At 38.3% G+C, this 23119-nt stretch overlaps 1 protein-coding gene across 9 annotated transcripts in view; it reads right to left on the reverse strand.

The window, feature by feature from the left end:
• znf106a (zinc finger protein 106a) overlaps nucleotides 1-23108 on the reverse strand; it is a 24923-nt gene extending 1815 nt beyond the window's left edge. The window contains exons 1-23 of one of the 9 annotated variants that reach the window (XM_082143193.1): nucleotides 22969-23108; nucleotides 20152-20252; nucleotides 19016-19077; nucleotides 16466-16660; nucleotides 13885-15660; nucleotides 13357-13753; nucleotides 13045-13114; nucleotides 12795-12949; nucleotides 12641-12701; nucleotides 12125-12388; nucleotides 10268-10318; nucleotides 9571-10160; nucleotides 9308-9498; nucleotides 7569-7615; nucleotides 5423-5568; nucleotides 4308-4442; nucleotides 3355-3471; nucleotides 3051-3242; nucleotides 2224-2286; nucleotides 2005-2124; nucleotides 1274-1345; nucleotides 1069-1140; nucleotides 838-984 (exon numbers count right to left, since the gene is read on the reverse strand). In XM_082143193.1, coding sequence (XP_081999319.1) covers nucleotides 838-984; nucleotides 1069-1140; nucleotides 1274-1345; nucleotides 2005-2124; nucleotides 2224-2286; nucleotides 3051-3242; nucleotides 3355-3471; nucleotides 4308-4442; nucleotides 5423-5568; nucleotides 7569-7615; nucleotides 9308-9498; nucleotides 9571-10160; nucleotides 10268-10318; nucleotides 12125-12388; nucleotides 12641-12701; nucleotides 12795-12949; nucleotides 13045-13114; nucleotides 13357-13753; nucleotides 13885-15660; nucleotides 16466-16660; nucleotides 19016-19077; nucleotides 20152-20205 — 4977 coding nt within the window. In that variant the 5' untranslated portion in view covers nucleotides 20206-20252; nucleotides 22969-23108. Of the gene's footprint in view, nucleotides 1-837; nucleotides 985-1068; nucleotides 1141-1273; nucleotides 1346-2004; nucleotides 2125-2223; nucleotides 2287-3050; nucleotides 3243-3354; nucleotides 3472-4307; nucleotides 4443-5422; nucleotides 5569-7568; nucleotides 7616-9307; nucleotides 10161-10267; nucleotides 10319-12124; nucleotides 12389-12640; nucleotides 12702-12794; nucleotides 12950-13044; nucleotides 13115-13356; nucleotides 13754-13884; nucleotides 15661-16465; nucleotides 16661-19015; nucleotides 19078-20151; nucleotides 20253-22968 lie in introns of all 9 variants that reach the window. The other 8 variants (XM_082143192.1, XM_082143191.1, XM_082143190.1 and 5 more) reach the window with 8 other exon arrangements.
• Between the last annotated feature and the right edge of the window lie 11 nt (nucleotides 23109-23119).

Genomic DNA, 23119 nt, shown 5'->3' on the forward strand with positions numbered 1-23119 from the left:
ATAATTTTTTCAATTAAATGACTTTTTTTCTCTATATATAACTACACACATTGTACCGTTCATAAGCTTGGGGTTGGTAAGATTTTTACATGATTTTGAAAGAAGACTCTTCTGCTCACCAAGGCTGCATTTATTTGATCAAAAATACAGTAAAAACAGTAACATTGTGAAATATTATTATAAATTTAAGAATGAATGTACAGATCTAATATACTGTTACACATCCGATTTGCTCCCAACTGTTTGCATATGACATTTTCATATGGCCATAAAGCTGTGACTCAAATTTGTAAGAATTTGAACCAAGCAAATTTATTTCTCACAAATGTTTAACACACACACACACAATTTAACATGCACATAAGTTGTAAGAATATCAATTCAACAGTATATGTGTATATATATATGTGTATATAAATATACACACTGTTGAATTGATATTCTTACAATTATCTATATTTAAGTGATATACATCGCGCCAATTACAAACTCATTTGAACCATTTTTTTTAATCATAAAACCATGATAAATAAAATAATCTAGAATTTTTGTTGCATTACGGTAATGAAAATTGGGAGGAAAATGTGGTTAACTGTCATGAAAATAAATTGTACTCTGTCATTCTTTTTGTAATATTTTCTAGTTGTAGCCAACTAATTTCTGATGCAGCAGGATGAAGAATTTACGGCAAATGACAGCAGAGGGGTAAACGGCATTTTGTTGGTGGTACATGAATGGTAGCTTACAGAAAAATGTTACAGGTGTGGTACATGCAGCAAAATTTACAAATTGTGAATATTAATAACTGCATTAAGAGTTGTCGGAAGGCTGCCGTACCTGCTTGGAGCCGTTGCGTGTGGTGAAGTATGAGTCGCAGCTCCTCCAGCGGCATTTGAATGTTTGCTGTGCTGGGCTGGTGTGGTCGTTCAGCAGGTGCTGCTGCAGGTGCTCCATCACGCCAAAGATTAGGGTACACCCGTACCACTGTAAAGAGTCATGCGACAGATATTAACTGGCATCAGGAATAGCTTCCAGTCAACATTATATGTCATGAGCTCAGTTTCTTACCCAGCAGCGGTAGTTCTGAATCAGGTTCAATTTAACAGCTCTCACGCTCCCATCATAGCAGCCCGTGTAGATCTGCAACAGACAAATCAACACCGCCTCTTTGAAAAAAAAAGGTCACTTAAACAATTAATGCTTGTAAATCTGTATGAAAAGAAAATTGTGGGACCTGCTATTGGATCCCAATAGGGTGTTAAGATGTGCTCACCATGCTCTTGTGGATGACCATACACATCACCATGTCTGAATGGCCGCCATATACTTGAAGTCTGTCATGAGACTGGAACCACCAAAGATTTGGTCAATATCATAAAAAGAGTTCATAACAAGCACACAACAATATCATTCCAGTACAATCCACCAAGAGTGATTTCCACAAAACCTCTAAAGAAAAAGGAATATTTTGTTTACATTGAATTCATGACAATTAAGCACTTTTCTTTCCTCAAATTTTCACTACTGGGAAGAAAAACATTCTTGTTCAAATTTCCATCATAATGTGAAAAATACTATAAAACTGTAAAGTTTTCATACATCGTAGTAGTATTAATACTGTTCAACGGGTGCCAGTGTGATTTTAGCATTATTTATATAAAGTCAATAGTATTTATTATAATTTTTAGCTTTTATTTTTGTATTTTCAATTTTCATTTATTTTCATGTTTTAATAATGTTTGTTATTTTTATAATATTTATTTAAATATTTATATTTAGCTTTCATTTATTTTTTCAATTTCAATTTTGGTAACTTTATTTTACACTGTGCTTAATTTATCTTAAAACAACGATATCTTAATGGTGATAAACCATTTTTCTATGAATAAAACTAAAAGAAATTAGTTTAATTAATTACTAAAAGAAAATAGAAATTTCTTTAAAATATCAAAATAATAATAAAATAAATAAATTAAAAGTTATCAGCAAATGTGTCACATATACCTGGAGCTCGTATACACGGACCAGTTTGTCCAGGCATGCGGTAACCATCACCTTTCCCAATATGGCCACCACGGTGACGGCATGACTATGACCCTTATAGATCCTCACCAGTTCTCCTGTCTGGAGATCCAGAGACATGGAAGCAATTTAGAGATAAACAAGACACTTAATTCCTGCATCTCAATGGGAAAGGAGAAACACAGTGCATGAGGTACTCACATGTATATTATGTGCATGTACAGACTGGTCACTCGAGCCACTGAACACCAAATCGTTCACCACCTGCAGAGAAGCAGCAAATAAATACTTAGGGTGTGTTACTTGACACACATCCTTTGATGGAATCCTTTATTTCTCCCTCATGTTGTTCTCTTTTACTTTATTTCTATTTACTTATGTCATTTACTCACCCTCATGTTGTAAAAAAGTCACCATGAAATCTAAATTGACAATCTTATTTTTTATGGAATATATTTTCTCTTCTCTGACTATGATGTGTTAACTGGCGTGAGGGCGGGATAATCTGTCACTCACATGAGATCAACCAATAGCAAACCACAAACCATCCAATCAACTCCCGATGGACAAAATCAAATCCCACCCTACATTTTTTCTTGTTCGAGAAGCCGTTTCACTCGGATATACGTCATAATAGGAAAGAAAAGACTATTGCAATTTCCATTTTATGCCGTCATTAAAGGTGCAGTAATTGATTTCTGAGTAACACTGTTGAAATTTGAAATCAACCCAAACAAACACACACCCCTCTCTTCATTGCTCTACATACTGTAGTAATCATTTCAAGTTTCTTACTTCTCTTCCAGTCAGCTGTCACTGATATGGTGTCATGAAATCAAGAATTTTCAAGGATGATATTCAAAATTCAAGCACATTTCAAACCTTGAAAACATAACTGATAAAATTAAGCATTCTCCAAATTTTTTAAACTCTGTACGAACTCTGTGTGGTGCTCAGTCCGCAACAGTGTTTCTTAAATCGCGTACTGCACCTTTAAGCATTAGAAAAAGTGTGATTCAGGCACAAACCTTCATGCAGAGCACAGTTTTGCTGTGGCCCTCCAGCGTACGCAGCAATAGGCCATTCTTAGCATCTCTAACGCTGATGGTGGCGTCATAGGAACCAACTAGCAGGATCCGCCGAGCCCCTTCCTGAGCCGTCGCCAGGCAGCTTACAGCCCGTGGGCCATGGCACTCAAACATATCCAGCTGCTTATTGTTCTACAGGAGATGAGAGAAATGTTGTTAATTACCCCACAGCCAAAGAACAGAGGACACAAAACTTACTTTAACCCAAACTCTTTGGATTTCTGATTCATTAAACACTTCATACCCTAAGACTGAAGGTGATCACAGAGCCATTGGCCAGACCGGCATAGAGAATTTTCCAACGATTATGAAGACAGAGCACTCGATCTGGGAGAGACAGCTGTTCCTTACATTCTGTTGTCTGAGGAAAGAAATAGACAAAATGCTTGTCATATTTTCAATATTATAGAAAGATGAAAGAGAAAAAAAAATTTTAAGACTGAAATCCAACTTAGGAACAGAAGGACTTTAAGGCTTTAAGACACTGATGTCCAGGATGTTCATTATAATAACTACTTAAATTACAATTTTAACCATTAAACATTAAATTAAATAATACATTTTCTACTTTTATCAGCCTTCATGATCCCTGTTTTGTAGTTTCGTAATATATCACTTTCAATGTTAGGAACTTTGGTATTCCACGGATAAAATAAAGTCACTTGAGTTTGGAACCAATAATTGGTGAAATAAATCCTTTAAATATCAGTCGGTTATTTACACAGAGCTATTGTATTGTTTCGTGGTACTTTTTTGGATCTTGACAGTGTGAATAACTCTATACTTTGCTGAATGGAGAAGTGCAGACTGTGTATCTACTTCAAGTGGAAAAATATCCACTTCATTTTTCAGTGGAAGAAAAAAGGTTTGTAACCAAAACATCAATACTCCCTCCCTCCCACCACAAAAAAAACTTTTAATAAAACGGGACTCTTATTTTGAAACTCTGAAACTGCTAGCCTGTAGAGCTGTAGAACCTGGTTTTTACTTTGAAACTTAACAGTTTGAGGTTTAATAATCACATTTGGTCGTATTGCGATTCCTTTTCCGTCCCCAAATTTAAGACCTCTTAAAATGACAATTAAGACTTTTTAAATACCATTTAAAATATTTAAGGCTGAATATTCAACTGCATTTAAGACTTTTTAAAGACCAGCAGAAACCCTGTAAAAAGCAGTGTGGATCAGAGCCAAGCACCTTGAGGTTGTAACAGCGGATGGTCTGGTCACTTGATGCCGAGTACAGGCGTTGTTGCAGGCCTCCTCCACATGACACCAACAGGCAATTGACTTTACTGCTGTGACCTTCATACACAGCCACACACTTCCGGCTCTGTAACAATTAAGAGACTTCTTAAAGAAACCTGCTTCGTGAGCTACATTCAAAAGAACATAATTTCCATGTTTAAAGGGATAGTTCACTTTGAAATAAATTTTTGGTATCTTTTAGCTTACCTCAAGGGCATCCAAGATGTAGGTGTCTTTTTTGCCGCAGTAGTTTCAATTTTTATATTTTTAGGTCAAACCGTTCTTGTCTGTCAGTCATATAATGCAGGTCTATGGTCACTGTCTCAAAGAGCATGCACAGAGTCCAAATTAAAACAATTCCCCGTCGTCCAAATTAAACAATTCCCAATCGTAAGTACACATTGATGGCCTAAGACACGAAACGAGCGGTTTGTGTGAGAAAACGAACAGTATTTATATCGTTTTTACCTCTTATACACAGCCATGTCGAAGTGATCTGATCTGACGTGTACGCAGACTGGTGCATAGATATATACACACTAGATGTCGCCTTGTCTACGGCAGTTCATTGGAACGAATGTCTTTAAGGCGACATCTAGTGTATATATCTATGCACCAGTCTGCGTACACGTCAGATCAGATCACTTCGACATGGTTGTGTATAAGTGGTAAAAACGATATAAATACTGTTCGTTTTCTCACACAAACCGCTCATTTCGTGTCTTAGGCCATCAATGTGTACTTACGATGGGGAATTGTTTAATTTGGACGACGGGGAATTGTTTTAATTTGGACTTTGTGCATGCTCTTTGAGACCGTGACCATAGACCTGCATTATGACTGACAGACAAGAACGGTTTGACCTAAAAATATAAAAATTGAAACTACTGCGGAAAAAAAGACACCTACATCTTGGATGCCCTTGAGGTAAGCTAAAACATACCAAAAATTAATTTCAAAGTGAACTATCCCTTTAAATGCTTTTACTAAACTACAAATTTCAGACAATTTTGTACTAAGTTTACCCGACTCAACTGAAAAAAAAGAAGTGTACAATGATCTTACTATCAAGTTGAAAGCACGTATAGTGCGGTCCCCTGAGCAAGTATACAGCAGTCCGTTATGGATCTGCATTCCATTAACGGCCTCTTGATGGCCTTCAAACTCTCCTTCAGTTGGCACATCCTCATCCCCTGGATCTGATATATCTGCTAACACACACACAAACATTTCAGTTATTGAGTGAAACATTAACACTATGGGCACCACATTTTCTGAAGAGAAACTATCGCTTTATACGCTGAACAGATTGACTTCAGGCTTTAATTCACATATTCATTAACTCACACATCAGTTTTGGTAAATGGAAGCTTCTGCAAGAACCAATAAGGTTCATTCTCGTGTTACGTAGCAAGAGGTTTGTTCTCGCGCATCAAGTAGGTTCGGCTGAGCTTCTGTTTATGTTTGCTGATCAATGTTTATATGTGAATTAAAAGCCTAAATTCAATCTGTTCAGCGCATAAAGCGATCGTGTATATTCAGAATTTTTTTACTAAACTGCTCAATTCATATTGATTAGTTTTACGATCTCTTTAAAGGGGTCATCGGATGCCCATTTTCCACAAGTTGGTATGATTCTTTAGGGTCTTCATGTAAAGTTTGTAACATACTTTGGTTAAAATTCCTCAATGGTTGTGTAAAACCACACCCTTTTACCTCCTCAAAAACAGCTCTGCTCACAGCGACCCGTTTTGGTGCATGTCTTTAAAGGTGGGGTATGTAATTCTCTTTTTTGGCCATTTTTTCAAAATCACTTAAAATCCTATTCCTAACCCACTTACAGCCAACTGAGTTAGAAGCACTGAAATAAAAATTAAGCAATTTAATCATCTGTGGAACGGGCAGGACTCGAAAAACTCCAGCCAATCATTTCCAAGACCACCTAGAATCATTGGACAGTAAGTGCGTCAATCAAACGGTCGTACCATCCCCCCCTCCCCCATCCATGTCCATGTTCTTTGAATGGGTGGAGTCAAAGGAAAGAAGGTAGGACCATTTGAGTTGTGTATTTTCTAAATCTGCCGGCCGTTTTGCAAATCACATACCCCACCTTTAAATGATAATGAGCAACTGCTCACCCCACCCCTCTCTTCCCTGGGGTGTGTGGACACAAGACAGGTAAAGTGCTGCCTTGGTGGACAGTATACAAATGGATGAGGGCGGAAACATGCTAATACGGGACAGTCCGTCAGTGGTTGTGGGCGGAACATGAGCAATATGACATCATATTGCTCAGAAAATCCAAACAGCTTGATTATTGAGAGTGTTTAGGCTTTCTGAGGATAAAAAAAAAAAGGAGTGAATGGATTTTTTTCATTGTATGGCGGTTGTGTCCACACACTGCAAAGACACATTTATATTGGAAAAAAGTTAATTTTGCATCCGGTGAACCCTTTAAGAACTTTCTGAAGCATCAAAGTGGCAGCTGGTAGCTGTCAATGGAGGGTCATAAAGCTCTCGAATTTTATCAAAAAGATCTTCATTTGTGTTCCTGAAGATGAACGAAAGTATTGCGGGTTTGGAACGCCATGAGGGTGAGTAGATGACAGAATTTTCATTTTTGGGCGAACTATCCCTTTAAGTCACTAGCTCATAACGCAAGGGTGGTGATCATCAAAATTGATAATCAATACGTTTGAATGTTTTCTTTTTGAACAAAAATTCACATAAAACTTTTTTATTTTTAACATTTTTAAACTAACCGTCGTGAAACTGAGATAATATGAAAGTGCCAGTATGTTTAATTTCAGTCATTTAATGGAGTTCCCAAGAAACCAGCACTAGTGCTCTCATTCTGTATATGAGTTGGCACAATTCTCAGGGTTGTCATACCGGCAATCACTCTCAGAGGCACAGGTTAAGTATAAAACTAACAGGCACTAAGAATACCTTGCCCTTAAAAAGTAATTTAGGGACTTGATGAACTATATTTGTATGCTGATCGTGTGAGTATTCTAATTTGGTTGCTCTGCTACGACTGCAATGAGCAAGGAACTAGATTAATTTATATGTACTGACAGCTCCCACAAGTAAAAAAAATAAGTTACATATTTAGTAAGTGAATGGCACATAATATGTTGTTGAGGCAGCAGTTAAATTGTATGAATGATACGTTCCAGCTTCTATGTATGTTTTTTAACATATCACATACCTGAATGCAACTTGGACTTCAACACTGTTGAGGCTGATTTTATTACACTGTAAAAATAAAAACAAGATTTTTAATACTGCAATACTGAGAAACATCAATGAAAGTAGACAGAAAGAGTCAAGGTACCAGATGGTCATGCAGGGAAAATGATTTTAAACAAGCTGTATCTTACGGTGGCGCATTAATGCCACATGCATATTATTTTTCCACTCAATTATGTCGTAATAACGACGTTATGTCGTTTTAACGACATCTTTTCTCGTAATAACGAGATGTCGTTCTCGTAATAACGAGATGTTATGTCATTTAGCGTAACATCTCGTTATTACGAAAGATGTCGTTAAAGCGTAACATCTCGTTATTACGAGAGATGTCATTAAAGCGACATAACATCTCATTATTAGTAGAAAAGATGTCGTTAAAACGACATAATTGAGTGGAAAAAATAATATGTATGTGGCAGCAATGCGCCACCATAGTATCTGTATGTCTGTGTACTCTTGCCTATCACACACCATTGTGTTCAACCATTTTCAAAGCCCATACATATGCTTGCCGAATAACATCTTTCAGAATGTTTACTAACCTAAGAGATTAAAAACGCAACACATTCAAGTCCACTTTCTAATCACAGTTTTTGGAACAGAGAATGTCAGTTTGGTTAATTTCTGAAGCATTCATTTAGAAGTCAAGTTTCAAAAGACCCTTTTTTATTTAGTGATGTTCGATTCTTGAAGGAACTTTAGGTTTGGGCTGATGACACAGCCGAAGTAGCACGCTCCTTGCGCAGCACCATAAGCCCACCTTATGTCCATAAGCATGTCCAGAAGGGTTATTGAACCAAAGAACCATTTTGAAATTAATGAATCAAACCTACAGGCAAAGTTGAAAGTCAGCTTTTCGGTCATGTCCAACTCAACCACATGAGCCGGTACCTTTTGATTCGTTCATTTCAAACCGGTTCCTCCATCAACCCAGAACTAAAGTTTGATTCAGTTCTGGGGACCAGCTCGGCCGATTACTGGCTTAAAAGAAATTTTCATTCAAGAATCGAACATCAATACTTTTTACTTCACAAGCTATAAGACAAGGGGTGTCCTCTCCTGCTCCTGAAGGACCACTATCCGGCAGAGTTTAGCACCAATCCAAACAGGCTTTATGCTGACCGTCACATGAACAAACAGGAAAACAGGTCTCATTGCATCCACTTGTCAGAGAAAGTGTAAACGGCAGTACGAACTGAACTGACGGCGATATCTATGGACATTTAAGTAATCAGCTAACCTAGATAGTTATTTTTATTGTTGCCGGTTTATTAGATTTAAATATCTAAATGTTAGTAAGAAGAACCTAAAATAAAAAAAACTTTTAAATGTCAATCTGTATATGTGAAGGCCATTGGTTATGCTAATTTTTCTCCTTTGAAGTTCTTTGAAGTTTCTCCTCTTGAGTAAAATAGATCTATATTTGATAAAGCACATACAAAAGACCTGAACCGGAAGTAAGAAGTAAGAAGTAAGAAGAACCTAAAATAAAAAAAACTTTTAAATGTCAATCTGTATATGTGAAGGCCATTGGTTATGCTAATTTTTCTCCTTTGAAGTTCTTTGAAGTTTCTCCTCTTGAGTAAAATAGATCTATATTTGATAAAGCACATACAAAAGACCTGAACCGGAAGTGATGCAACTTGTTTTATAGAATACTGTTTAGAAAATCACAGTCCAAAACATGAGACTTACCTTTCACAAGCCTTGACTGAACTGCTAGTATCGATTTCACTAGTGGAGGTGACCTCATTGCAGGCAAGATTTTGGGGGTCTGTGACGGCACGGTCTGTTGAGTGTGCAGTGGCCGACTCTTTGGCCGACTCCTTGGCCGACTCTTTGGCCGACTCCTTGGCCGACTCCTTGGCCGACTCTTTGGCCGACTCCTTGGCCGACTCCTTGGCCGACTCCTTGGCCGACACCTTGGCCGACACCTTGGCCGACACCTTGGCCGACACCTTGGCCGACTCCTTGGCCTTCTTTTCAGGCATCTCATCTGGGTCTGAAGAATCTAGATTGACAAAATCAGTGGGCACAGGTGGGGGAAGCTCCACCATTTCCAGTTCAGATGAATCAGAGTGAGCTTCCTTCATTGGTGGTGTTGCTAGCTTGGTTCCTTGTGGTTGTGCCTTTGAAGTTTCGGTCACCATCATCTCCTCATTTTCATTTTTCTCTTCTGGTGTGGAGGGTGAGGCAAGGGTTCTGCTGGATCGCCGATTAGGTCGGTACTTGCGGGCAGGTCGAGCAGCGGGCTGCTCTGCATCAAGCTCTGATTCACTGATTTCAGGCTGCTCATTCCCCTTTGCTTTCTTAAGACACTTTTTCTTCTTCAGTTTTCGAACACGCTTAACTGGATCAGTTTCTATGTGGTTTGAGGGAGACAGTGGCTTGGGAGAGAGTTGGGAAGAAGGGTTGGCTAACCCCTCGAGAGAATTTTGATGAATTTCTTTGTTGGGTGATGGCTCTATTCTGTGATCTGAGGGAGCTGCTGTCAAATCCATGCTTGTGGCGTCATGTGAAGACTCCAGGTTGTACTTGAAGTTAGTTTCTGTTTAAAATTGAAGAATTAACATTCAGTTCAGTTTAATTAATTCAATAATTCAGTTCCGTTAGGAATAACTACCTCTGAGCTGCAATTTAATGATTGGAACCTACCTGTTTGACAAGCTGCAAACACTGTTTGGACAGGTGTGGTATTTTGAGGTCCTGGGAACAACAACAACAACAACCTTTATTTATAAAGCACATTTAACACAATAAAAATTGATCCAAAGTGCTGTACATAGTGCATAGCAGGACTACACTATAAAAAACAACAATTACACATTTCCAAAAGCTAAGGAATAAAAATGTGTTTTCAGAGTAGATTTAAAAATGTCCAGTGAAGAAGCAGACCTCACATGATAAGGGAGAGCATTCCAAAGCTTGGGCCCAGCCACAGAAAAGGCCCGATCACCCTTTAATTTGTAGCGACTTCGTGACACATTTAAAAGCAAGTGATTTGAAGATTTAAGTGCCCTAGCAGGACAGTATGGCACAATAAGATCACAAATATACCTTGGTGCACAGCCAGACAACGCCTTATAAACAAACATAAGGATCTTAAAATCAACTCGAAACTTAATGGGAAGCCAGTGAAGGGATGCCAAAACAGGAGAAATATGATCCCTCTTTCTAGACCCAGTCAACAGTCTTGCAGCTGCATTTTGAACAAGTTGTAATCGAGATAGTGAAGATTGAGGAAGACCACAATAAAGAGAGTTGCAATAGTCTAATCGTGATGTTACAAATGCATGAATTGCAACTTCTAAATCTTTGCTTGAAAGAAGGTTCTTCAACTTTGCAATAGATCTTAAATGGAAAAAGCTTCCTCTAATAACCGCACTAATTTGTTTATCAAAGAATAGTGAAGAGTCAAAGATCACTCCAAGGTTTTTGATTTGTTTGCATACATTTGTTGAGAGAGGACCTAACTGGGCTTTCAGAGCAGGAGAGGAATCTGCCGGACAACCCAGAATTAAAACCTCTGTTTTATCCTCATTTAGCTGCAAAAAATTATTTGTCATCCACCTCTTGATATCATCTACACATTCCAATAACACATCAAATGGAGCAGTGGTGTCAAGCCTTACTGGAAGGTAAAGCTGAGAATCATCTGCATAACAGTGATATGAAATGTTGTACTTCTGAAAAATGAGGGCCAAGGGGAGCATATAAAGTGAAAACAATAACGGTCCCAAAATAGATCCCTGGGGCACACCAAACAAAACAGGCGCAGATGGCGAGGAACAATTTCCTAAATTTACAGAAAAAGTCCTCTTTTCGAGGTAGGAAGCAAACCATTTTAGTACAGTGCCCTTGACACCTACCATATATTCTAGCCTTTCAAGAAGAATGTTGTGGTCAATGGTATCAAATGCAGCGCTCAGGTCTAATAAAACCAGCACAACACAAGAGCCTGAATATAGAACAAGCTAAATATCATTTGTAACCCTCAACAGAGCTGACTCAGTGCTATGTAACGATCTAAAGCCAGACTGGAACATGTCCAAAATATTAAAAGAATTCAAATAAAACTGGAGCTGTGAGAAAACCACTTTCTCTAAAAGTTTAGAGATAAAAGGCAGTTTAGAGATCGGTCGATAGTTACTGCACATTTCTGGATCAAGTTGAGGTTTTTTCAACATAGGTTGCACAATTGCATGTTTAAAACTAGCTGGAACGACACCTTTGGCTAGAGAGCTGTTTATGATAGCGGTTACCATATGACTAATGGTAGAGAAAACATCCTTAAAAAGACGAGCCGGGATAATATCTAACTTAGAACCAGAACACTTCATAGTAGAGATAATATCAGCTAGCTGAGTTGGAGAGACAGGTTTAAAGTTAGGCAGACAACTGATGGGAAGGGGGATTTGATAAGGTTATGCTCAGAAATGGGGTTACATTGAGCAATGGACTCTTGTTTAATGGTAAAAGGCAGTGAGGAGGTTGAAGAGGATTGGAACCTACCTGTTTGACAAGCTGCAAACACTGTTTGGACAGGTGTGGTATTTTGAGGTCCTGGGAAGGGGGATTTGATAAGGTTATGCTCAGGAATGGGGTTACATTGAGCGATGGGCTCTTGTTTGATGGTAACAGGCAGTGAGAAGGTTGAAGAGGATGTTTGGGTAGCTGTTGCTGGGAGAACAGCGCTGGCGGTGATCAGAGTAACCTGGGTTGATGAAGAGGTTAAGATCTCACTGTTCCTCTCTTTTTCTTTTGGCTCAAATTCACCTGAAAAAGAGTAATAGAATTCTTGATCTCTATTTTATTTTATTATAAATAACAAAGAAGCTGTTCACAAAACTTGAGGTGCTTACTGTCATTAGCTAATACATACTGCAAACTGGCAATCAATCACCTTTACAGGCTATTTGTACAGTATGATCACCATTAAAGCTATTATAATTTTCCTGATAACTTTTACCTTAGATTTGTAAAGCTAGTAAATATGATTAAATGACTCTTCCATTTAGATTTTTGTACCTTGCATTCCTTGAAGAATTTCAATCCGCTTGGTTCTCAAAGAGTTCATCTCACCGATTACCTGTAAAATATACAATAGTTATTCAAATATTGCAAAATCAAGTGATAGCCCAGTGAGTTTTTTGTAAATGCGATAAAGTAAAAAAGTTATTACCTGTTGTTTCACCATAAGCAGACGCTGTACTTCCAAATAGGCAGCTTGCAGGGCAGCACGCGCCTGAATAAGACTGTTATCCACTGCCTGAAGCGAGCCATTAAGCTCCTCCTCACGTAGAGATACAGCCAGCAACTGATCCACTTGAGAACGCTCTGCAAAACACAATACATACCCATATTATAATAGCCAACTAAATTGGCTGTCGAGGTAAAGTTAATTTCAAACCCTGATTACATAGATTTCTTACCTTTCTTAGACTTAATTTTTTGCCTCTTGTTTTTCCTATCTTCGTTAGGAATCTCTGGAGACACAACATCCTAGTGGAAAGATCACCAATTAGATAATGGCAAGACCTAGATTAAATTTAGGTTATTCTTGCATTACTTTATATGTGGAACATTTCAAATCAGACACTTATAATGCTCCATTTCAATTAGGATGTTGCCTTGGAAGGCAGCTACGTAATATGGTAGACATCAGGGGTGCTCACTAGATTTGGATCAGAGCTGTATTTCCTAGTATGCCAAGCATACAGCACAGTTGAAATTAGAAAGCTTACCCCAGGAGCTCTGCGTTTCTTCCCAGCTCCTTGCGTGTCAATCTGTTCAATCTCTGATGTACAACCGCTGTCTCCTTCAGCATCCTCTGGGCTGTTAGAAGGCTCTTTCGAAACTTGAATCTCCAGATGACCTTTGAACTGCAGCTCTTCTCTCCTTGGTTGCTGTGAGGGGCCACAAGCAGGAGAGTCTTTCATTGGGTCTACACCTTTAAGAAGGGAGCTGGTACCACCAGGGCCATCTTTTACCACATTGCTTTCAGACAAGCTACGCTTGCGGGAAGGCACTGGACTGAGGTCAAACAGAGAATCCCAATGAAAGCCCTCAGAAAGAGGTACATCATTTTCATCCATTTGGTTAAGACCCTCGGGTTCACAGGGCACCATTTCTATACCAAATCTGAAAAGATTCAGAACGAATATGGAATTAGGGTATTAAGGAAGTAACAATACATTAAAGTACTGACTGTGTTTCAGTCTACAACCATTTAACGAAAGTAAACCAAAATTTAAGAAATACTCATGCAGTACCTTGGTAAGCCCTTGCCTTGCTTCTTCCGGTTGACTTCCTGGTAGACCTGGTCCCAGTTGACATTCCGCCTGGAGCCAGAGGTGCTAATGAGCTGCCGCAAGGTGGGTTTAAGTCCTAAATCCTTCTCAGGCTCGTTCTTTCGTGTGCCACTAACATTCCTAATTCGTCTGGCAATATTCAAGTTGGGTTCCATGGATGCTGCTTTGCCTTTGGTTCCCATATGGCGGTTCAGATCCCTTTGGAGACAAGCAGGCAAGGCAAGCTTACTTAAAGAGGGCACGGAGCCACCTGCTGTTTGTTGGGATGGGCTGCTGTGGGACTCCTCACCAGCTGAGTATAAATCTTCATCTAGTGTGTCCATGACTTGATCATGTACTGGTAGGTGAGGATTTTCTTCCATTTCAACACACTCCTCCTCATCTTCATGGTCCATAGTGGAGGTACTAACATGCAAGGACTGCAGAGATGGCCTAGTGTCATTGCGCACATTGCCAATCTGTACTGGTTTGTCTGTGCTGGTTAAATGCTCTTGTTCACTGCTAATACGTCTTACAAAACCCAGCCTTTCTTGACTCTTGTTCTTGCTCAGTTTTTTTGTACTCTCATGTAATTCTTGATTCTTGTTTAGTTCTAAATTCTCAACTTGCTTATTAATCTGAGGCACAGTTTTTGATTCTTTGAGGCTGTTCTCTGGGCAACATACATCAAAAGAGTTATTTCTGTTAAGCAATGTCTCTTTAGCTTTTCGCAGCATCTCTGACAGCAGACTGTCTTGGTCTGCATTGAAAGTGGCAGGTTGTGGGAATTCAGAACTTGAATGGGAATGCTTAGAACCTTTAGCGCTGACAGAGTCTTGACTTCCTGCAAGCTTGCTGGGCATCTCTGTTCTTCTAGTGGTGGAGGTGGAGGGGTAGGCGAAACTACCTATATTAGTACTGCCAATGTTCTTTAAGGCACTCTTCTGCTCCCTGCAATCACTCTCTTCACAGTTAGATTCTGTGGGATTATCCTGCCCATTTATTCGGTCTGCCTTGGATTTCCTCACCATGTCCTGAGTGCCCTCATTGAAACTTTGTGCCATAACGTTTTCAGGAGATTCCATATTAGACTCATCTAAAATTTGCTGAAGGTTAGCCTGAAATGATGGATCCCCAAGTTTAGCTGGTGGATAAGGTGCCCATCGATGTGCCTTCTCTGACTTCTGACCCTTACCTTTGTTGGGATCGTGATCACCACCAGACTCTTCTACACTCTGTTCATCCTTTGTCTGATTCTCAGAGCAGTTGGGTGTTTTTTTATGCTCTCTTGCAGGTGATTTATAGTGCCTAGTTGGTGGCATATATTGTCCCTGCCAAGGGACATTAAACTGATTGTTGTTCCAGGGAAATTGCTTTCTCAGATGTGGAGGGCAGACTCCATAGCCACCTTGTCTACCACCCCAGAAGTTTCCTTGGTTGTTCAAACTCCCTCCCTGGCGACCAACAGAGCCCCACTTCTGCAAGTCAGGTGGTCCTTCAGCATGCCATGTGGCACACCTAGCCTGTCGGTTATGGTTAAACCATTTGTTGCGGTCAGGGGATGAAAATCTTAAATTCTGCCAATTAGAGCCCCTGCCCCTTTTGGGCATCTGAGGAAAATTAGGATAGGGTCGGTCCCAAGGGCCACACTGCTGGTACATCAAAGGCCTTGCCCCTTGCCACTGAGTCCGAAGCTCCTGCCACCTCCTTGAGTTGTCCCGCTCTTCTTTAGCATGCATTGCAGAAGCCTCTTCTTTCCTAATAGAGTTCAATACAGAATGGTCACATATAATGATTTAACTGATAAAATTGTATTGACACCACAATGAGGATAGGTGAATAGCATGGTGATAGTTTAAACAACAATGCATATAAATTAAAATATGGGAAGAAACACAAAACATAAATGCCATGGAAGAAATGTGTGTGATTTTCCCTGTCTTAATATCAGACTTATATTATTGGTTCAGATTTATTATATTGTATTAATACTATCATATTAATAAGGAATCTTTTTGTATTATTAAGGAATTACAGCTATTTACTGCTGTCTTAATTTGCAGTGATCTTAACTGAATTTTCTTGGAATGCAAAGGATTTCTTTCATTTATGAATGTCTAACACTCTCATTTAAACAGCATGGCGCATAAAAATAGTTGATGAGGTCAGACTATTTAAAGACATACTGCCCATACTGTTTAAGGGTTGAGCTGGAAGGGTATGGTGTGGTATGCATCCAGGAGTGTGACAGTGCAAGTGTTGCAGCCATGGCTGTTTTAGGCCTCACATGACACCAGACTCTAGTGTCAGAACCGTTTGCAGAATAGTTTAATATAGAACTGCAGGTGTTGTGGTTACAAACAGACAATTAAACACCAAGTAAAGACACTCCAATAAGAAATATTTCAACTTAACGATTTAACTTAAAAGTACACTACCATCTAATAAATACATAACTGATAAATATATATCTTTATATATCGTAAATAAAGACTGGCAGGTCTGCAACCACCATTACTGCCATACAAGTCAGGGTTTTTAGCAGGGCCATAGCAAGACTCACCTGATCATTTCCTTGCGTTTCTCGATGAGCTGCACAATGTCCTTGTCAAAGTAGTCTTCATCTTGGTCTTCGTTTGAGGGCTGGTGCTTCTGATCCTTAATGCACTGTTTATGTGAAGCGCTGGAGATGTGACTGGCATAGTCGGTCAGGCTCACCTCAGTTACGCCGCAGACCCGGCACTCGTGTCCACAGTCCCTGGGGACAGAGAGGCACAAAGGCTGCTCAATGCTTCCCACAGGCATGGCTGAACTTTTGAGAGTGGCTGTCTAATCAGTTAGGATCCTTTTAAGAGATCAGGAGGCAAACTGACTTTTCAATATAAAATCCAACTAGTTACTAAAAAAGAACAAAAAAAATGCAATCTTCCTGATCTTGTGGTACATCTCCAAGGGCTTCACAACTGGTTTAGAATGAACAGGCAAGAACAGAAGGCTATAGGAGACATTGAGCTCAGAGGGGTGACCACCCGCTCAGCACCAGCTGAGCCTAGCACGCTGTCATGATGGAGTCTGCTGTGCTCTGAGAAGAGGGTTGGGAGAGCGGTTCGATTTTGGTGTGTGAAATCGCATCCCCCCACCCTCTGGCTCCACCTTCCACTGCTCTTTAAGGCTGCACCAAGGCCAGGACTCTTCAGCAAGCTGTAATGCGAGCTGTTTACAGTTGCCGGCTTGAGAACCCCTCCCTGCCTAGTTTCTCTCTTTAACTGCCAAACTCGTGAGCTGATAGATGCTTGCTGTTGGCAGTTGGTTTATCCCCGAAAAATGGTGTCATGGCAGCTTGCCATTTTCCAGTCAGCAGCCTGTAAAGTTTTTTCTAATTCGAAAATATAAGCTTTTTCCATGGCTTGCGAATGAGTACTATGATTTTGATTATGATTAGAATTATATGTGATTATTGTTCATTTGTTCAAATTAATTATTGATTACCGCTCTTTTTGAAGTTTGCGCAGAGATAATGGATAATCGTTTGTCGTCAAACCTATTTCAGGGAGTGCGTTCTCGAGACACCAGGCACTGTTTTGTGGACTTTATTCTAGAGCTGTTGTAAAGCCTAAACAATCTGTTACGGTAATTTCCTATTATCACTGTAAAGCTGCTTTGAAACAATCCATATTGTTAAAAGCGCTATATAAATGAAGGTGACTTGACTTAATTATTGCGCTGATTAAGCACAAAGCACAAAGCAAGTTAAACTAATCTCATAAACATCATTATTACCAAAATGCAATTAGCTAAAATATGTCGAACCTCGAATGGCCATGATGTTTGTGTGTTTTTCACCTTGGATTTCAATACTCTCCCCATTTAAGAACGCAATTCTCACTTTTCACATTCCAGAGATCAACATAATTGTCACGAGGCAGTTGTCATTTGTCGGCCTTACCAGTTGTTCCCAACGTCCCTATATATACTCCTGGGTTATGGCAGCTGCCTCGGCTTATCTATCCACTGACCAAAAGAGACACGTGCCTTTCAATACACATGCTTTGACCATAAGTGTATTCAGGGTTTCCACACCTTTTCATCAAAGAATTTCCCCAAATATTTCCCATGACTTTCACAGCTGTTTGTGATTGCTACGGAGCCCCTAAAGGGACGTGGTGGTGGAAACATTTGGGATGGGAGAATTTTTATTTTATTTTATCTTTTACGTTCCCCTTTGAGAAACTTTGCGTTCCCTCGCAAAGATATTTGCGTTTCCACGCAAAACTTTTGCGTTCCCTCGATAACTCATGAGCTAAACTTTGTTAAAACACAAATGACACTTAGCCTATTTACAATCACAGTAACGTAGACAACGAGCTACAACCCAAATTTCCTCAAATCCTCAGAATGAGTGTCATTTGTGTTTTAACAAAATTTAGCTCACTAATATTGATCCAGGAAGTTCGAATATGTGAATATATTGCCAACTTCACTGAACTCCTTGAGTTAAGCACTGACCGCATTTCTTTATCTTTGAGTCCAAGTTCAAAGATTTGAAGAAAAAAAAATCTCCCATCCCAAATTTGTTCCACCGCCATGTCCCTTCAGAGGCTCCGTAGATTGCTGCATTAGCATTTAAAAAATATATATATTTGGACACAATTTTGGGGTGAATTTCCAAATTTTTAAATAGCAGATTAAAACAATTAAGCATTATAATTAGCGTACAAACGTCTCAGATGAGGCTACAACACCCTGAGATTTAAAGATCGCTCAGTTCTATGAACTTGACAGTATAACTGTAATGTTGATAGTGTGGAGAAGGGTTTCCCAAACAGGGGTTCATGAGGGAGTTTGTGAGTTGATGAAAAGCTAATAACTAATGGAATCATAAAAAATTAAAAACTTACTAAGAAAAGATTAAATATGATGTTTACCTGCCTGTCAAGTGAGCATTAACCGTCATTACAAAACCATGAACGTGCAAATGTGTTGTTATATTATTGAAATATTAACTTAAAATATTTATCTTAGGTAAAACCTGATGCAAGTCAAGGGGTTCTAGTTGACAAAAAGGTGGATTACATGATTCTATGCAACATTTGTGTGTAACATGACCTCTTACCGGCCTTTCAGATTCTCCAGCTCCCTGTGGTGCAGCATACTCCTCATGTGCTCTTCCATCTCCTAAAAACCAAAGACAGACACCAATGAAATATAGCATCATGGTATTGAACAATATTTCAATAAATAAAGGAATACATTTGGTGAAACAAACTTTTTCATGTTACACAGATCCTTTTTAACTAGCATTTTATTCTTATAATTTTTTGCCTTGCACAGGTTATAGATCTCACAACAGAACAGTGCATGAGCATGAGCGTGTAAATTACAGTTAGCAGAGGTGGACAGTAACAAAGTACATTTACTTGAGTACTGTACTTAAGTACACTTTTTGAGTATCTGTACTTTACTTGAGTATTATTTTTTATGGAAACTTTTTACTTTAACTTCACTACATTTGAAAGACAAATATCGTACTTTTTACTCCACTACATTTCTGTCAAGGTCCTTGAGTAGAAAGTAGTGACGTCAGTCAGTGGATGATTTTGGTTTGGTTGCAGGGGTTGCATTTTGGTTGGAAATGAAAGTCGGGTTGACGTCAGAACATCAACCTGATTTTAATTTTCAACGTTGGGTTTGGTCTTCTAAATGCGAATTGTGTCATTGTTTTGGAGCACACTAGCTTATAGATAACAGTTAGGCTAACATATTCATACTAAAAGCCAAAAAACTATAAATAGGGCACCATTTTAGGGAACAGCCATTTGGGTGTCTGAAACCATTGTGGATGTTATTGAGTGCATTTATTCAATCTCACATTCAATCCCACATTCAATCCCATACTGGAAAATGTGTTCTAGAGATACATTTGATATTGATATGAGGGTAGGCAGGCATACATTCAGAGGCATAAGTACATAAGTATTACATACAACAATGCAACAATAATAAAACAATGCATTGACATTTACTTTTTATACTTGATAAAAAAAAAGTACTTCTTTACTTTTACTTAAGTAAAAATCAGTCTTTACAACTTTTACTAGTAACAGAGTAATATTTGACCAGTAGTATCTGTACTTTCACTCAAGTAAGGAAGTTGTGTCTGACAGTTTGTCACAGAACCACTAAGACTTTTCATATTGTCACATTATAGCAGAACTGGGAGAAGGTTTATGTTTAAAAAGCCAGGTTTACCTCTTTGGAGCTGTAGACAGTTTCACAAAGAATGCATTTCTGTTCTTTAACCATGTTGAAAGATGTTATTGTATCTTAGACCACCACAAATAAACAGGGTTCTGCAAAAAGAGACAGATAAAACAATCAGAACACGCAGAAATGAGTGCAAAACACTCTCACTCTCTCTCTCAAATAGTTAAACATTTCCCGTCAAAACACAGACATCAAATCAAAACAAAAATATATTTGAGATCACAAAAAAAAATTATTTACAAAGGGAATATAAATCTTTCAAAATTGAAATATTGATCATATATTAAAGTGATAGGCTAACACTTTATTTTAAGGTTGAATAGATACACGATACATGTACTAGTAATAATGGTAAATTATGCATAATTACAAGTAACTAACCCTAAACCAAACCCTACCCTTAACCCTAATGCAGTTAATAACTACTACTAAGTACTTATTTGTGTAATTACACTGTAACAATGTCACCATCAAATAAAGTGTAACTATTGACATTTATGGTCCATAAAATATTGGATATAACAAAATAAAATACTGGATGAAATAAAATATAAATCAAAAACGAACAGTTTTATGATAGATAGATAGATAGATAGATAGATAGATAGATAGATAGATAGATAGATAGATACAAATCTGAATATGTACCAGCGACGGCATTCAGACTCAGCCATGCACGTAACTCAAAGATGACTTATTATTTATTTCATACTGCAGAGGCTCATATGAAAGGGCTTTGCCAATTCTTACATTAGACTGTGTGGTATCAGTAATGCAAAAGGTTGGACAAACTCCATAAGGACGGAAAGAAGGTCAGTGTGTCTGGCTCCAAGCAGGTGCCAGAAGACACAAACCAGCAGGAACAGCAGTCGGTCAGGGGACTAAATGCAGTATGCTGAGAGTGCAGCACACAAGCCAACCACAACACCACAGAAGGGTCATGTCTGGACAGGTTCAGTTCTCTCACAGCGTTTGGAAAAACACTGTCACTGATCAACACTTTAACTTTAGAATGCCATGTTATATGCAAGACGTTCACCGCAAAAGACACGAGTCAAACATGTCCGTGTGTAACGCATCTGCACATAAGACTCACACTGAACGCATTTTTGTCACCCAGCTCTAAAGTGCTCAATGTGGACTATTAGACATTGAGAATAATAAACATTCACATTAATTTATGTAAAGATGCTCCAGAATGAAATTTGCTGTAAAATATTCAATCATTTTTATTAAGTACACTGTAAAAAAAAAAAAAAGTTGCTGCCTCAAATTTTTAAGTACAATCAACTTGGATGTTCAAGTCATTTCAACTTATATTACATTAAAATTAGTTAAATTGAGTTAAATCTTGTATAAATTAAGTTGAAAATTGCTTAACTTATTTTGATGTGTTAAAGCCATGTAAAAACATATGTTGTCATAACTTATTGATCATAAATTTGTTTACAGTGTAACCTAAACTTAAGAGTTACATTTATATTCTTAATATTCCAAGATGAACACTTGGTGGACTAAATTTACTTGGGTTTACTTGTTTATCCATACTTTCCAAAAATGATCCAATATTTTATAATATCCAAAAATTGTTAAAACATAAGAACCAGATATGATACACCAGGCCTTTGAGGAACATTTACATGCACATCTCTCAATCATTCTTGTATTGCATTGCATTATATGCTTTGCCACCACAATAAAAACTACAGAACTTTGATCATAAAACTTGGCATCTAAATATCATCTTACCAAGACATATTATTAGAAAGTATAGCGTAAAAACTGATATTAAATCCATTTTATGGAAGTAGTCAGCTATACTGCTAAGATCTCATTGATTTACATCACAAGTTATCAGAATTTCATATCCCTTTTAGCCTATATAAATATCAGCAACTGCACCAAATTGCATATTTTTCCACAGTTTGGGCCTCTGAATAAAATGTTGATATCCTCCTCAGGTATGTATTTGATACATCAGGCTCAAATATGATGTAGTGAGAATACAAAACAACAAAAAACACATGCAAACTTGTAAGATTTTATCTAAAGTTTAAATATAATGTTCCATTTAAAAAAAAAAAAACTATTTTCTGACTATTATTTCTTATGTCAGGTGTAACAGGGTTTATAAGCATGACTGTAAACTGGCAAGCTTTGAAAGGAAGTGCAGTTTATGCCTCAGAAAAGGGCATGACATTAGGCCGTGGTGCAGGAAATATTAAAGTTCCACAACATGAAAATGGCAAACCATCAGTGCTGTGAGTGGCATAATCTCTGTATAATCTCAGCATAATTATGCTGTGAGTGGCATAATCTCAGAGTGGTGATTTCCATTGGTGCCACTGATAACAACAAAGCTTAATATAGCTCTCAAGCACAGGTCAGTGTGCATGTCCTCTTTAAGTAAATGGAGCCCTGCCTCCCTCTCCTGTAAAACAGCTCGGTAATATAAAACAGGCTGAAGGTTAATAACCAGGTTTGAGTTACTGAAATCTATCATTGGAGAAAGCAAGCAAACTGTTTACAACTCATTCATGCAGAGAACGGCGTGTCTGTTACAAATTCGCTCATTGGTTAATGCAGCTCTAAGAAGAATGATGCTAACATCACTGGTTAAAATACTACTGTGAACTTGCAGAAGGTTAAATTGCTGAAGAACGTAAAAAAAAGTGAAACATGCAGGGGTGTTTCTCATGTGCAGATGTTTAGCATTCAGGCTAACACACTGCATGGACTGAACATTAGATCATGTGAGCAGCAAAACAATGTGGATAAAGACAAACCCGGTATCACATATACCTCTTAGTTCACGCGTAGAACGCATTTCTTCAGATTTCCATAAAAATCATTTCTATTCATTTTCCACACTTCTTAGCAACGTTATGGGCGCCTTTTTTTCCGTGAAAATGAAAACAACCGATCAGATTCAAAATGGCCGGCAAGATTTTAA

The sequence above is a fragment of the Leuciscus leuciscus genome (genome assembly GCF_965113295.1).
Source record: "Leuciscus leuciscus genome assembly, chromosome: 17".
NCBI classification, from domain to species: Eukaryota; Metazoa; Chordata; class Actinopteri; order Cypriniformes; family Leuciscidae; genus Leuciscus; species Leuciscus leuciscus.